At 32.3% G+C, this 15,029-nt stretch overlaps 1 protein-coding gene across 1 annotated transcript; it reads left to right on the top strand.

Moving 5' to 3' along the window:
- The first annotated feature begins 1,316 nt into the window (after positions 1–1,316).
- Positions 1,317–13,185, top strand: LOC133842508 (adenylate cyclase type 3). The gene is given in 19 exon segments (XM_062275623.1): positions 1,317–1,783; positions 4,773–4,962; positions 5,042–5,300; positions 5,303–5,353; positions 5,417–5,500; positions 5,502–5,536; positions 6,332–6,443; positions 7,395–7,522; positions 7,694–7,852; positions 7,950–8,088; positions 8,791–9,065; positions 9,140–9,503; positions 9,576–9,837; positions 9,908–9,980; positions 10,147–10,222; positions 11,258–11,483; positions 11,547–11,629; positions 11,690–12,145; positions 12,221–13,185. Coding segments are annotated over 19 exon segments (3,525 nt in total). The 5' UTR covers positions 1,317–1,461; the 3' UTR covers positions 12,452–13,185.
- The last annotated feature ends 1,844 nt before the right edge of the window (positions 13,186–15,029 follow it).

Raw genomic sequence — 15,029 nt, 5'->3', positions numbered from 1 at the left:
ACAGAACGTCTAGAGATCTCGACCTAAGAAGATATTCTGGCAACACTATTGTAAATTGATCTTATGCATGCCAATGTTATTTAGATTTGTGTGCAAAAGTGAAATAAATTTTATTTTATTTGATTTGATTTTTTTTTTTATTTTGAAGTGTAAGGTAAGGAAAATGGCAAATAAAGACAAAAGTTGTGAACTAAAACAGATGTTAAATGTGTCTATCTCAATAATTCGACCTGAATAGAAGTCAGCACTGATTGTAACGACCCTCACACTTTTTGGTAAAATATCATAAGCATATTGTTGTTCCTGCTGTTATCAAGCTGCACAGATGTAACGTTATCAGACGAATACTAGACCGCATGCGCTCAAAAAGCTCAATGCAAGGTCGACTATATTAACAAAAAAATAGAAAATTACTTATAGAGAGAGCTTTTGAATGATTCTTATTGTTGGTGGTGCTGCTGTTCAAGGGCCAACTCTCCAAAATTTCAGCCTTACAGTCAAGATTATAGTGCGTCTTAGCTCAGTAGCTCGGCTGCAGCAGATACCAAAGCAGTTAAAGTTGAGTTGTAAGCAGAATTAAGGGTTGACGAAATTCAATTAACGGGAGTGCAACACACAATATTTAAATAAATGGCTATTTCATAACATGCAAACCTAGACCTATAAAAAAAAGTTTTCCAGCTGTGTGCTTTGACTTAGTGTACATCCTACCAAGCAAATTTCTCGCAGCTTTTTAAGGCAACATTATATTCAACAATACATATATAACATCACAATACATACACAACACTTTTCAGTATGTATGAATGCACAATAGGGAAAGGCATTTTACCAAAATCAACATTCCTTAAAAATCGAACAGAATTTAGCTACATTAACATTTTTCTAAGATATTTTGACATCATAAGGCAAAAAAACGGCATATTATTTCATAACTATGTATACGTCATTGAGATATTTGTGTACACACATATGTTCATTGTATATTGTATGTGCAGGTACAGACCGTAATGTACAAAATTATAAAGCATTCAAACAAATTTGACGAATTAGTTTAAGCCCCAGAAATATGTATGCAAATTTATAGGAAAAACTCATTCAGCTAGAGGAGCTTAGTAGGAATTAGAATCCCAAGACATACATATGTATGTAGATGTTTCTTTCTTATTTAATGAGAGGTTATAAGGAAATTGCAAAATTAAATCGAATAATTATGCATAAACGTTTTTTGTAGAAAGTTTTGCTGTCTATATGTATACATACATACATACATATGTATGTACAGAAATATCCAAATGCATCCTAACGTTGTCTTATTTACTTCGCATTTATCAAGGTATCTCCCTACAGAAGTTTCAACTATTTCAAATATTAAGAAGCTCGACGAAAGAGAGCTGGCTATGGATTCCTTTTAAACTGAAATTGATAATATAAAACTTTGAGCTGCTGAGAACTCTTAATATGCAGGAAGTCAAAGTTGCAGCAACTTCATCTGGCAATCTGGAAAATGGTCAGCTTACTGCATCTCCAACTTCCAACAAAGTTGAGCGCAAGAAGATTTCATCTCGCATTCGACAACCCCCCGAGGGAGATGTGGTTGCCGGTGGCATAGGAATCACTGGCGGTGGAGTTGTCATCCTACCACAACATGTACTCAACGAGCTATACCACAATTACTCAATTAAACAGCGGCGCAGCGGACTAAAATGGTTTTTACTTGCCGCTGTACTATTTAATTTTTGGACAATTTGCATTCCTTGGGAGCAAGAATACGCAATAAGGAGTAAGTAGTCTAATTTTTCGACTTTCACTTTTTATTGAAGCCTATTTATGTACATACATATGTCGCGCGTTTCCTTTCACGACCCTAAAGTAAAATTTGGTTGACATTGGTTGGTTGGACATTATTGCAGTTGTGCCAGGTTATTAATTCTCTGAGAACATTCGTGCTTCGTTTTCGTGACATTTGTGGCTAAGAATTCCACTTAAGAACTATCGTTGATCCCAACTCTAATGACGTTATTGAAATTCATCCTAAAATTAATAAAAAAATGTTTTTTTTATATACCACAGAACTGTCGCAGTATGTATATACATATGTATGTAAATTGTACTTACGTTGGTGTGTTAAATTTATTTTGTTGTTTTTAACAGATTTTGATATAATTATTTTGTAGACAAACACTCATTTCCAATAGTTTGTGCATAAATTCAAGGAATGTTTTTAATTCAGAATGGTATACAAATAAGTAAGAAAACTTCAGGCGAGTGTACTGAACTGTGAGGACACAAAAAAGTGTCCAGAGCTAGGAGGTGCAATTATGCAAATAATACCATTTTAAATTTCTGAATAATTTGAAACTGTCTTGAAACCATTGTCCAACTATGTTGTTGTAATTGATTTTGTTAGGTTACAGAGAGTGATAAATTGTAATGAGATATGTTACATATCATATGAATGTTATAATTGTTGGTAATGTTAAAACAATATCACAGAATTCGATTGAAGTAACCCTTCATTTTAAAACAAAAAAATGTTGACACACATACTCGTATGTAGGTACTGTTTAAATAATTCCTAGTGGTTTTAAAATGTGAAGCAATCTCAAATTTTTGGGTATTTTGCTAGTTCCTTAAGGGGTTACAGTGTAACCCCTAATCTAGATCAGTTTTTCAACTAAAAATCGTCCAATCAATTTATATAAAAATCCATACGATATTCTCTGCGTATTCGCAATCCAAAAATATTGTCGAAATTTTAAGCGACAATGTTATTATAATCTAAAAAAATTTAAAAAAAAGGTAGCATAAGCTTTAAGTGGTGGCCAGAATATTGGGTATTTAAGAAAGTTATATAAGCATAACTTTTTCTAATAATGGGGCAATATACGAAATAATGATAATAATGATTAAGAGCTGTTCCCGGATGAGCAAAGTTGTAAACTTGCGGAAAAGCAATATAAGTAAGTTCCACAATTTTTCTAGGGACCGTTTTTGGCAACCTGTTTGACCTAAATGGCAAAAATCAAATATGAAGGGCCCACTACACTCAAACATGTAAATATTTAATAAGTGCAATAATTGAAAACAACAGATGAATTCACACGTTTTATCAATATCTACGGCGACAATATTGAAACATGGTTGCAATAGTAATTCTATTCACAAGAAAATATCTCCCCACGCTTATTTTATATCCATGGGGTAGAAGGGTATTATAACATTGTGCCGGCAGGAAATGCTACCCATATGTAACATATGTAAATATTTAATAAGTGCAATAATTGAAAACAACAGATGAATTCACACGTTTTATCAATATCTACGGCGACAATATTGAAACATGGTTGCAATAGTAATTACAGTAGTTAGTAACATTGTGCCGGCAGGAAATGTATGTAACAGGTTGAAGGACCGTATATATATTATTGATCAGCGTGAACAGCCGAGGCGATCTAGCCATGTCCGTCTGTGTGTCTGTCCGTATGAACACCTAGATCTCAGAGACTATTAGAGATAGAGCTATAATTATTTTTTTCGACAGCATTTGTTATGTTTGCATGCAGATCAAGTTTGTTTAAAATTTTTGCCATGCTCACTTCCGCTCCCGCAAATCAAAAAAATCGAGTAACAAGCGTAATTTTAAAGATAGATTTGCGAATTTTGGTGTATACAATAATATCTATAGTATTTATGAGTCCTTAAGATTTGATTGTGATCAGATAAAAATTGTGGAAGGTGTTAAAGAAATTCTTTTGTATTGGCAAAAACGCCTACTTACTGGGGATCTGAGTTGCTTTATACGACAATTTGGTATATTGTGCCGTTTATGGTATATTTTGAATGTGGCTCTATATCGATAAACCAAATATACCATGTTGCATATTTTCAGTATTTTTTTTAGTATTTTTGGTATATTTTAAAAATAATAATGCAATATTTTGCTTTTATTAAAAATGGGTAGCGGGTATCTCACAGTCGAGCACACTCGCCTTGTTGTTTTTTAATTTCCATCTTGATGCTTGTCTTTGCCTAGGGGATATGAGTGCGGAATAATGGGTTGCTATTTTTTCCATGTGGAACTGCTGATTTGACATCCACATACATTCCAGAATCGAAGAAGTGTTCTCTAACAATAATATAAATTTGAATTTCAATGGCACAACTAAAATAATGTTAAATAGACTTCCAGCATAATTTATATAGTGTATCTAGGATTCCGAGTTCCACAAATTTTAGAATGTCAGTTTTTAGCAACCATAGTGTGCTAAAACAATCGCCTATTAAATAAATGCAATTATTAAATGAAACAAATAAACTTTGCATATTTATATTTCTATTGAATAATATCCCTAGCAAATTATATTGTAAATTGTTTGTTACATTTCTTTTTTTAATTGTGTTGCGCGGAAAAAAGTGATTTAATTTATATATTATAGTAACCGTGATATAAGTCTCTCTCTTTATGTCAAATCTTTAATAATTTGAAAAGTGTAGCCGTAGTATGGCTAATATTTCGGCGATTAACTTATGATTACAGTCCCTAATTATGCAGTATTTAATTTACTTTACATTTTAAGGATTTATAATACTTAAAAAAAAACAAGATTAAAAGATTTGTGGGTGGGTGAGTGGTGAGTTCACTAGTAAAAAATGTCTTATAACCATTACAAAAGACGTAGAATTTATTTGTCTAAGCATATTCTGATGTAAGAAATCGCCCTCATCTTTAACTAATGCGATAAAATGTCTAATTTGACTCCAATCTACAGTGATTAATTGCACCATGTTAGTGGCATACTTAGCCCTAATAGCTCTAATGCATATTAGTCATCAGTCGGAAAAGCCAGCACTAAGAAGGTTCCATCATTCACTATTGACAATTATTCCACGAGCTCTGTGGTTTATCTCCATGTTACATTTTGCTTCCTATGTAATGCTGCAATCAAGCATTTCTCCGCGGTAAGTTAAGACATATATGTACGTGTATATACCCTGTCTAGTTCTGCCGCTGATCTTAGTATTTCAACCTTTATTACAGAGATGTTCTTGGTTGGACTATTTTGATTAATTTTCTAATATACGTCACGTTGCCATTACCATTGATTTTCCTCGGGCTTGTCGTTGGATTTTGCACGTACTTTAATTGTCTAAGCCTTCCAGTAGGGTTTTCCCGACCGGACCCGTTAATTTCGGATCAGGCTGCTGCAAATGCGGTTCTTATAGCTACAGCTGCGTTAATTGGCTTGTTGTACTACTTCATGGGTGAGGCCAAGCAGAAACGGGCATTCTTGGAAGCAAAAAAAAAAGCTTGGAGGTAAAAATGGTGATCGAAGAGCAATCGGCGGAGCAGGTGAACATATAAAATGATAAAATACTTATATTTAGCAATTTAAAAATTTTCTGTATTCGCAAGGAACGCTTATTATTATCTGTGCTACCTAAGCATGTGGCGATTAAGATGCGTGAGGATCTTGGTTCATCCAGCTCTGAGGCTTTTAAAAAAGATATACATGAGTCGGCATGAAAATGTTAGGTAAGTGGAATGTAGAATAATAATAATATTGTTATAATTTAAATATATTAATTTATTATACAACAATTATTTGTTTTCAAAATAAGTTAACAATACGTTAGCCTAATAAACAATTTTGCATTCCAAACAATTCCTTATGATTTTAATGAATTATATTTGTATTCTCACTACCCATAAGGTAGAAGGATATTATAACTTTGTGCCAGTATAAAATGTATGTAACATGCAGAAGGAGTCATCTCCCCATGAAGCATTCATATATATTTTTGATCGGTGTTAACATCTGAGACGATATCACACATTTCCTGTCAGCACAAAGGTTTAATGTTTAATACTATTCCATGAAAATCTTGAACCTCACAAATTGTGTTCCAATAACTGAAACTTATAATTATTTACTTGAATATAAAGCTTTACAAATCAATTACAATAAAAAAATTTAAAATAATTTTTTTTTAATTTTTTACCACTACTTTTGTAAGCAGCTACTTTAAGCTATCATCAAACTCGAAGCAAAAAAAATACGTATAAATCTCGTCACATCTTATTTATCGAAAAACCAAATAACCTAAGAAAACTTTTAACTTAACAAAAAAGATTTTTAATAAAAAAATTGATATGTATACACAAACATGTGGGATATAGTAACAAATTTGTGCTTTTATTTATTTTATGCTAGTATTTATTATTATTTCATTAGTTTTTGCTTAATGGAAACAAAACATGTGTTACTATGTGTAATATAAGGTTATACGTCTTTCTATTTTAATTGAAATACTCTTTACCGACCGAAAGTATACTCTATGCGGATATTGTCGGTTTTACTGCCATCTCATCAACATATAGCGCACAAGATCTTGTGAAAATGTTAAACGAACTTTTCGCGCGCTTCGATCGACTTGCTGAGGTAACGTGAATGTGAAAGTCTTCAATATTTTCTCTTTCCTTTTTTTGGTACTTGTTTTCTTAGTTTTCGATTTTCCAACTTTCGGCTTGATTCCGTAAGAAGCAAAAATATAATTATTAGAATATTGTAAAGTACACCCTAGACCGTCTTTTTGATTTTCTGTTCGATATTCAAAGATTAATATGAGGAAACCAATATTTACACAATACTATACATGTATAATATATATAATTAGCACATGTATAATATATATATTTAGCATCTAACAATAGTTAATTTATCTACATATGGGCAATTGTCTGATGCCAAATGCGACATTTTGTGCTAAGACTTAATTTTAGACAGAAAACAATTTCAAGCAATAATTTCAGCGAAACGTGATGGAAGATTTGAATGTAATTAATTTTAAAGTGTTGGGTTCATTACTCTTTATAATACATTTTGTTTGACTTAAAAATATTAAGTAGTTTTTTAGATTGAATTCTATTCACTTTGTCATGCGTCAAAAAACAAGCCAGTAAAGGGTCAAAAGTGACTAGAAACGCTGCGCTTGCATTGCAAACACTAACAATTTTTTGTTTTGCTTTTACTGTTTTTTTCTTTTATATATTGATTTAAAGTGGTATAGTATATCTCCACGTAAAGACAAATACAAAATAAAGTAATTGGGATTCTTCTGTATTTTAAAGGACATGCTGGGTTCACACTATATAGTTTTATACAAAATGGGTATCGTGTATCTTATAGTCGATCACAATCTACAGTAGGCTTCTTTTTTGTTTTCAATTTAGGTTTGTGTCTATTGTTGCAGGTCCAGACTCTCAACTATTTTCCCTTAATTTTCTTATTTGTTTTTTTCTTAATCAATGAATAAGTTAGTTTTCTAAAAAGTATTTGAATTTACACTATGCATAGACATCCGACTAGCCTCTCCTATTATTTCGTCTACAGAAGTATCAGCAATTACGCATAAAAATTCTCGGTGATTGTTATTATTGCATTAGTGGAGCTCCCAATGAAAGGCCGGATCATGCTGTGCTCTGTGTACACATGGGACTATCAATGGTAAAAGCCATCAAGTAAGTTGTAGAAGAAAGCACCAGCTATATCACTACCTACGTTTAGTTTAATGCTTGTTTAATTCAACAAAAATGTAATTTAAACATTTAAGGCCAACTGATGCAATGTGGCTATTAATAGTTTAATGATTATATTTATTGAGTTTGAATAACAGTATCCCTTTGTCTTAGATATGTTCAACAAAAAGCTAACTCACCTGTTGATATGCGGGTTGGGATACACACTGGAGCCGTACTTGCTGGAATCCTTGGTCAGCGACAATGGCAGTTCGATGTCTACTCCAAGGATGTTGAGCTAGCGAATAAAATGGAATCGAGTGGCAAAGCTGGGTGAGCACCAATTTTTAATCTATTGATAACTTTTCTTTATCAGGGGGCAAGTATAAATCATTTAATTAATCGTGAACTTTGAATCCTTTTCCTTCAGACGTGTGCATATTTCAGACAAGACCCTAACTTTTCTGAATGGAGAGTTTGAAGTAGAGCCCGCATTTGGTGAAAAGCGCGAAGAGTTGCTTCGTATAGCAGGCCTAAAGACCTATTTTATTACAAAAGTGGTTAAGCCAGTAAGTTACTTTTTTTTTAATAATAACAAAAAAGTATAGCGCTTTTAAAGATTTTTCACTTTGATAAACGCCTTCTTTTGAAGTGCAATTTTTGTTGTTAAATTTTGATAAAAAAAAAAAAAATTGTTTATATAGCAATGTACTCGATTGTTTAGCAAATTGTTCATATTAAAGAAGACATAAATTTTCATTTTGTTCAGCCTTTTATAATTAAGGTTTAAAACAAAGCTGTTGAGTAGAAGTGGAATATATCAAATAACAAAATGAATATATTACAATCCAATTCAAATCAAATACATTTTTTTTTACCATAAAGAATCGTGTGGCCGTCCTTCTAAGTCCAATAATTTTACATTTTACATTTTTTTGCTGTAGTTTTTATTCAAATATTCACATATATGTATATAGGGTATGTTAATATAAAGTATATCATTTAAGGATTACGTTCTAGTCGAGTATACATGTATGGGAAAATCTCATTTCTTGTATCAGTGCTTAAAATTTTAACTTTCTTCTGACCTAAAATTTACAAATCAATTATCGAATAACACGAGTAATAAAAGGCGTTATTATTTTTTTTACTTCAATAACTTTGAGTATTATTATGCGTCAAAAATAATTAATATTTTGTTGAGTACTAAAGCATAACTTTTGTTAGCTTTATGAAGTGCATTATCATATACTCAATGAACTTTTCTACAGTTCGCTTCGCCATGCAACTTACATCCGGACCATGTTGATGCCAATCGCAGTCCAGTAGATTCAAATATTTCCAGTAATGGCAATAATGATAACAACGAAAATTTCGCTGGTAATGACACCGACGCCACCTTAGATGATGAAGAACTTCTTGCCCAAAGTGCTGTAGCTAATGATCATGATGTGACCGCGAACAACGACGATGAAGAAGAACAAATCAAATTGCAGAACTTTAAACAGCGCTTGAAAGATGAGCTTGTCACACGCGATGGACATGAGTAAGTTAGCGTGTGCATGTGTGTGTTGATTATCGGCGACTATCCTTATAATGGTTTCTATAATATTATTTTAGAAATCTGACCAAGGATACAAATATTTTTCTACGCTTTAAGAATCCGCAACTAGAGCAAGCTTATGCTGTTTATCGAGAGCCATACAGCTCACTGCCATTGCTGGCAGCTTTGTTGGTGCAGTGCATCGATGTTCTTTATTCCTACTTGGTACTTCCGCGTTCCACCTTGCACTTCATCAATATTGCAGCTCCACTTGTACCCATTGCAATGCTGGTAGCCGTTAGCATTGCTGAAAGCTTTAGCGGAATGCTGCCTAAGTTTTTTGTGGATATAAGTAAGCGATTCAATGACATTAGCTTCGTGCGGGAGCTGGCGGCAATAATTATAGCACTTACCATTGGACTTAGCAATGTCATAGACATGGTTAGTATTGTTCGGTAAAACATCAAAACCTCAAATGCTTAAGCCAATTTTAATATTATTTTTTCTTTAAAGTTCTTCTTTGTCACCTTCGTGCGCACTGAGCACATCGTAAGTGAAAGCGAATTTAATGCTACGGCCGGCTTGGAGGAAATGCCTACTGCTGAGCATATTCTACCTGAATCGTTTGTTAAACAAATGCGTGAAGCGGTTCCAACAGACCCCATCTTATATCCGTCCTACTTGAGTAATTACAGTATCTTAATTCTCATAGCAATTGCCGTAATTGCTCAGCTCACACATTTGACTAAAATTGTACTCCTGCTATCTATTGCAGGTAAAATACATACATGCATATATAGTTATTTGGTATATGCAAACTTCAATTTATTTTATTACTTTTTCAGCTTTGCACTGTTTTTTTAATGTTTGCATTATGCAGGACTTATATGCACTTGAAGATAGTTTAGCCCATCAGCCGTAAGTATATTATATTCACATATGTATACATTAAAATCTCTTGGATAAAAGAGGCAACAATATAATTCACAAAGATTTTTCTGGCATATAACCAAAATCGTTGTTACAAATGCATATTAGAAAAAAAAAAACGTGTGAAAGTTGTACAATACGATTTGACTTTCAGGACAATATCAACACGATATTGTGCATCTGGTTTGCTGCTCGTCGCCGCATTATCTCTCAGCTTTTTAGCGCGACATGTGAGTATATCAAAATCAATACTTTCAGCAACTCTTCTACCATTCCTTTATTTTTATCAAATGTGAGTAACGCAGTAGCAATTTTGAAATTTATAATCTCTACTCCATTAAATATTAATTAGATCAGATATATGTAAATTACGTTACAATAAGTTAACTATATTTAATCCATCCTTTTCCATCAAACAAGCCCACCGGTTATTTGTCCAATAATATTTTTCTAATTTGAATCTAGAAATTTCGAATAAAATTCAAGATATTACAATTTATTAAAATTTGATAATTCATTGCCTAATACTATCTGCTCAGAATGGGTGAGACATGACATGAGACATTATGCACAAATTTTATATCAATTTCTATATATTATTTTATTTGAAAATTTTTCTACAAAATAATGATAACATTTTGTTTAAGGACCTTTTCCCCATATCAAGTTTGTTTCAAATTCTATCCACGCCCACTTCCACCCCACAAATTAACAAAACTCGAAAAACGAACGTAATTTTAAAGCTAGAGTCGGGAATTTTGGTATAAACAATAGAAACTATAGTCTTTATAATTCCCGAAATTTTGGTTGGTCAGATAAAAAATTTTCGAAGTTATTAAAAAAATAATTTTGTATGGGAGTCGATGGCCTTAGTAGTTATAGCCTTATTTTAGTTATTATATTATTTTTGTATAATAAATACGTAAAAAAATAAATTAATATACTTTTGTATGAGGATAAACACCTACTTAGTAGGGGTCTTTGTTGCTTTGGTTGACAATCTGTTATATCTATCTATATAAATATACCGAATTTACCAATTGTATGATATGTTTTAATAATAATACTGCAATATTATGCCTTTATTCAACGTGTAGGGGGTATCTCTCAGTCGAGCATACTGAACTGTAGCTTTCTTACTTGTTTTGCTTTTCTTCAATTTTATGAATTAGGATATATGTAAACGCAATTAAAGTGATAATAATAAAAATTGTCACATTCAAGCTGGCTAGTCCCTAATAATATTTAAATATCCTTCTAATTAGATGGACCACGAAGATCGGGTAATCTTTAAATGGAAAACCGAGGTAGCCGAACAAAAGGAAACAGCTAATGACATGCGTCAGCGAAATGAGGCATTAGTCTACAATGTACTCCCAGTACATGTGGCTGAACACTTTATGAAGAACACTATGCGCTCCCACGATGATCTTTACTCGCAAAGCTATTCGGAGGTGGGCGTACTATTTGCCAGTATGCCCAACTTTTCGGGTATTTCTCTCATTTGAATTATAAATTTGTGACTTCATTACAATGGGAATTGTTTTCTTATAGATTTCTACTCAGAAGAAACAGTTAACAATCAAGGTCTTGAATGTCTCCGTTTTCTGAACGAAGTCATTTCGGACTTCGATGCAGTAAGCTTTTAAATAATTTTACAAGTAGATGTGCGTATCTTAATGTCTGTCGACTTTCAGCTGCTGGAATTGCCCCAATTTCAGGATATTATTAAAATCAAAACCATTGGCTCAACGTATATGGCCGCTAGTGGAATTAGTCTTCAACGCACTATACGAAATGATGCGATCATTACGGAGCGCTGGTCTCACTTAGCTGTGCTAGTGGAGTTTGCCCTGGAGCTGAAGCATGCACTGCAGGGCATTAATGAACAGTCCTTTAATCATTTTGTCTTAAAAATGGGCATCAATCATGGCCCTATTACGGCTGGTGTTATCGGTGCTCGAAAGCCACATTACGATATCTGGGGAAACACAGTGAATGTGGCATCCCGAATGGAGAGCACCGGTAAAGCTGGTGCTATTCAGGTCACCGAAGAGACTTGCGTTATTCTCGAACAATTCGGTTACACGTTCTTGCAGCGAGGATTGGTAGCGGTTAAAGGCAAGGGTCAGCTTATGACCTACTATTTGCAGGTGAGCCAATTTTTTACCACATATCATGTTTCATTATTATGAAGAACTTATACTATATATACATAATATTTGAAGGGCAAATCGGAATCAAGAACAGTAGAGCCTAAGGCAGCGCTTGAGCGGTACGAGTCCGAAACGACTCCAGAACGACAAGGGGTTGATGGCCAGAAGTGTACCATAGATAAGGAGGTGGATATCAAGACACCTCTGCTAGTGCTTAAGACACATGAAATCTCAATGGAAGGTACTACAGAATCTGGACTGGGAAACGGCACAATAGGTGAATCTCAATCATTGTTAGAATAAGTAAAAGCTTTATGCTTTTGATTCGAGATAGCTCAATATTAATTCATGCGTGTGCGAATAGCAAAATTTTGACTGTGTAATTAAGTAAGAATCCATGAGTGTGCAAAGAGAAAGAGTTTGACTATGTATAATATTTAGTAAAAAGGGAATAATTCACTTTGAACTCAATCGTTAATCGTACTACATTTAGTACCGGCATGAAAGTAATAATCGACTCTGATCGATCAGATACTTATACATCGATTCAGTATATGTTCACACATATAATCGCATAAAAATTAATGTATACTAATAATAAACTCTTAAAAGTATTATTTTGTGCTTTAAGGAGCCGAAAGATACGTGACAGAAACTGAAAAAAAATATGATCTACATTGAACCTGCAATATTGGTAGCACTAGCTCAAGCTCTTGAAATCTGTGACCTATTACAAAATCACGTCACATACAAAAATTGATTAGGGATTATATGACACCAACAACATTCTGATTGTGTACATAAATGGCATTTTGAACTGCAATAAACTTATTATTTGAATAGATTATATTTATGTGAATATTTAACATTTATTAAAAATGAATTTAAAATTATTACATTAAATTCAGGCATCCGTAAATAGTAATAATTGAATACTACTATATTCATACATGTATGTATTTAATGATACGTCAAAAGTTGTAATCCTTCTAGGGCATATTTTTTATAATAAGAGTTGCCACAGAAATCAAAATCAACTTTGTGAGATTTAAGGGGCCATAGCGCTATAATAAAGACGATTTTCAAATCTCCATCAATAATATTAAACCTCTTAAATATATAAGGTAATACTGTTCCAGAAAGTTCACCAAAATTTCCGAGTTAATGGGATAAACACATTTGCTTCAAATTTTTAGTTTAACTCATAATTTGTGCTCATGCAATATCCATACAATTTGCCATTCGATGTTCCGTAAAAAATCGTTTGATATAATTACATCAAGAACTGGCGAGTTTTATGTGAACTTAGGACAATTTTCATTACAAGATTTTATTAGTGAATATCTATGGTGAGAGCATTGAAGTTTACATTGCATTGAATTTTATTTTTGTCTAATACCATCATAAATGGGAAACACTGTCCACCCCTTTTTATCTTTCACGATAATGACAAGATGATTTAATATGTTGAATAAAAACTACATTAAGGTATTTTTCTGGGAAAATTTGAGACATTTTGAAAAAGATTAAATTTACTTTTATTTATTTATCAGCACAAAAGTGTGCAATCTTTTTTCGTATTCTAATAAATTTTATACAGATCTGACAATTTTGTCCAATAAAAAAAGCGTGTTGCATAATTAAAGGATTATTTTTAGCAATGACGACAAATTAAAAATATGCTTGCTTCGGCTATTTAAGCTTCCTCCATGTTTTTCCATTTAATAAAGAAAAATATATTATTACCACAAATTTGTTTATAAGCACCAATAAAATTAAAAGTTTGGTTAATAGCAGTCTGATAGTTTATTATTAATTGCAATCATCAATTAAAAATGATTGTCTTAAATCACAGTTATCTAAGAAAGTTTTCCAAATTTCAGCACTTTATATCCAAAACTATGGAAATTGTGAATTTTAAGTATGTAAGAAAACTCATTTCTTTACAGCAGGTCATCATATATCGGTAAAGACTGTGTGCCAAAAATACTTGTTTGTCTTCACGATACTTAAATGTATATGTATATATGTTATATTATATATATGTTACCTTTTCCTTCGACACCTATTCTTTAAGAAGTTTATCAATTGCCAGCTAAGTTGCTGAACACTAACTTTTTATCAGCAAACTCATGAGTCAAAATATCTAGAGATTTCTATGACACCGGTATATATGTATATACATACCTGTGCTTCGTGTGTTGAAAGTCATTTTGAAATATTTTTTTACAAAGACATTTAATTCCTGAAATCTGTATTTTTTAAAAAGTCCTTTGGTTGTTGGTTTACTAAGTACCTAATACAATCGTAACGGAATTTAAGTATTACAATTATTGTTACAATTGGTTTATACAGTGTTTTATTATTTTAATATATAAGCAAAATATATAATGTTAAATAATAATGTAGAATGTATTTATAATACGGACAAGAAATCAATAAACACACCTTGACAAAAATAACGGGATGAAAAATCTCTTTAAAATTTAAATGCACTTACCAAATTAAAAATAAATTTTATGTCGCAGCTAATCATAATTAATATAGTACATGTCCCACCACATAAAATGTAACCTATCTAATAAGTTTTGTGGATAGCATAATTCTACGTACATATGTATGTATGTATGTGCATCAGTGGCGTGCACGGCTCACTTGGGTACAATTTTATCTGCCGCACACAATACAAACATTAGTTTGCTATGACAACAAAGAACAACAGAAATACATACATATGTATGTATATGGGAAGAACCAATAATTTGAGAACAACTTCAATTATTGTTTAAATTTACTGTTTTTATTTTTAAATTTACTGTTTTTATTTAATTTGAAAACAGTTTTAAGCCGTGTAAAGTTATTTGTTCTCTTTTTAAGGTTT

The sequence above is a fragment of the Drosophila sulfurigaster genome, chromosome 2L, assembly GCF_023558435.1.
Source record: "Drosophila sulfurigaster albostrigata strain 15112-1811.04 chromosome 2L, ASM2355843v2, whole genome shotgun sequence".
Classification (NCBI taxonomy): Eukaryota; Metazoa; Arthropoda; class Insecta; order Diptera; family Drosophilidae; genus Drosophila; species Drosophila sulfurigaster.
This window is presented reverse-complemented; position numbering and strand designations above follow the sequence as displayed.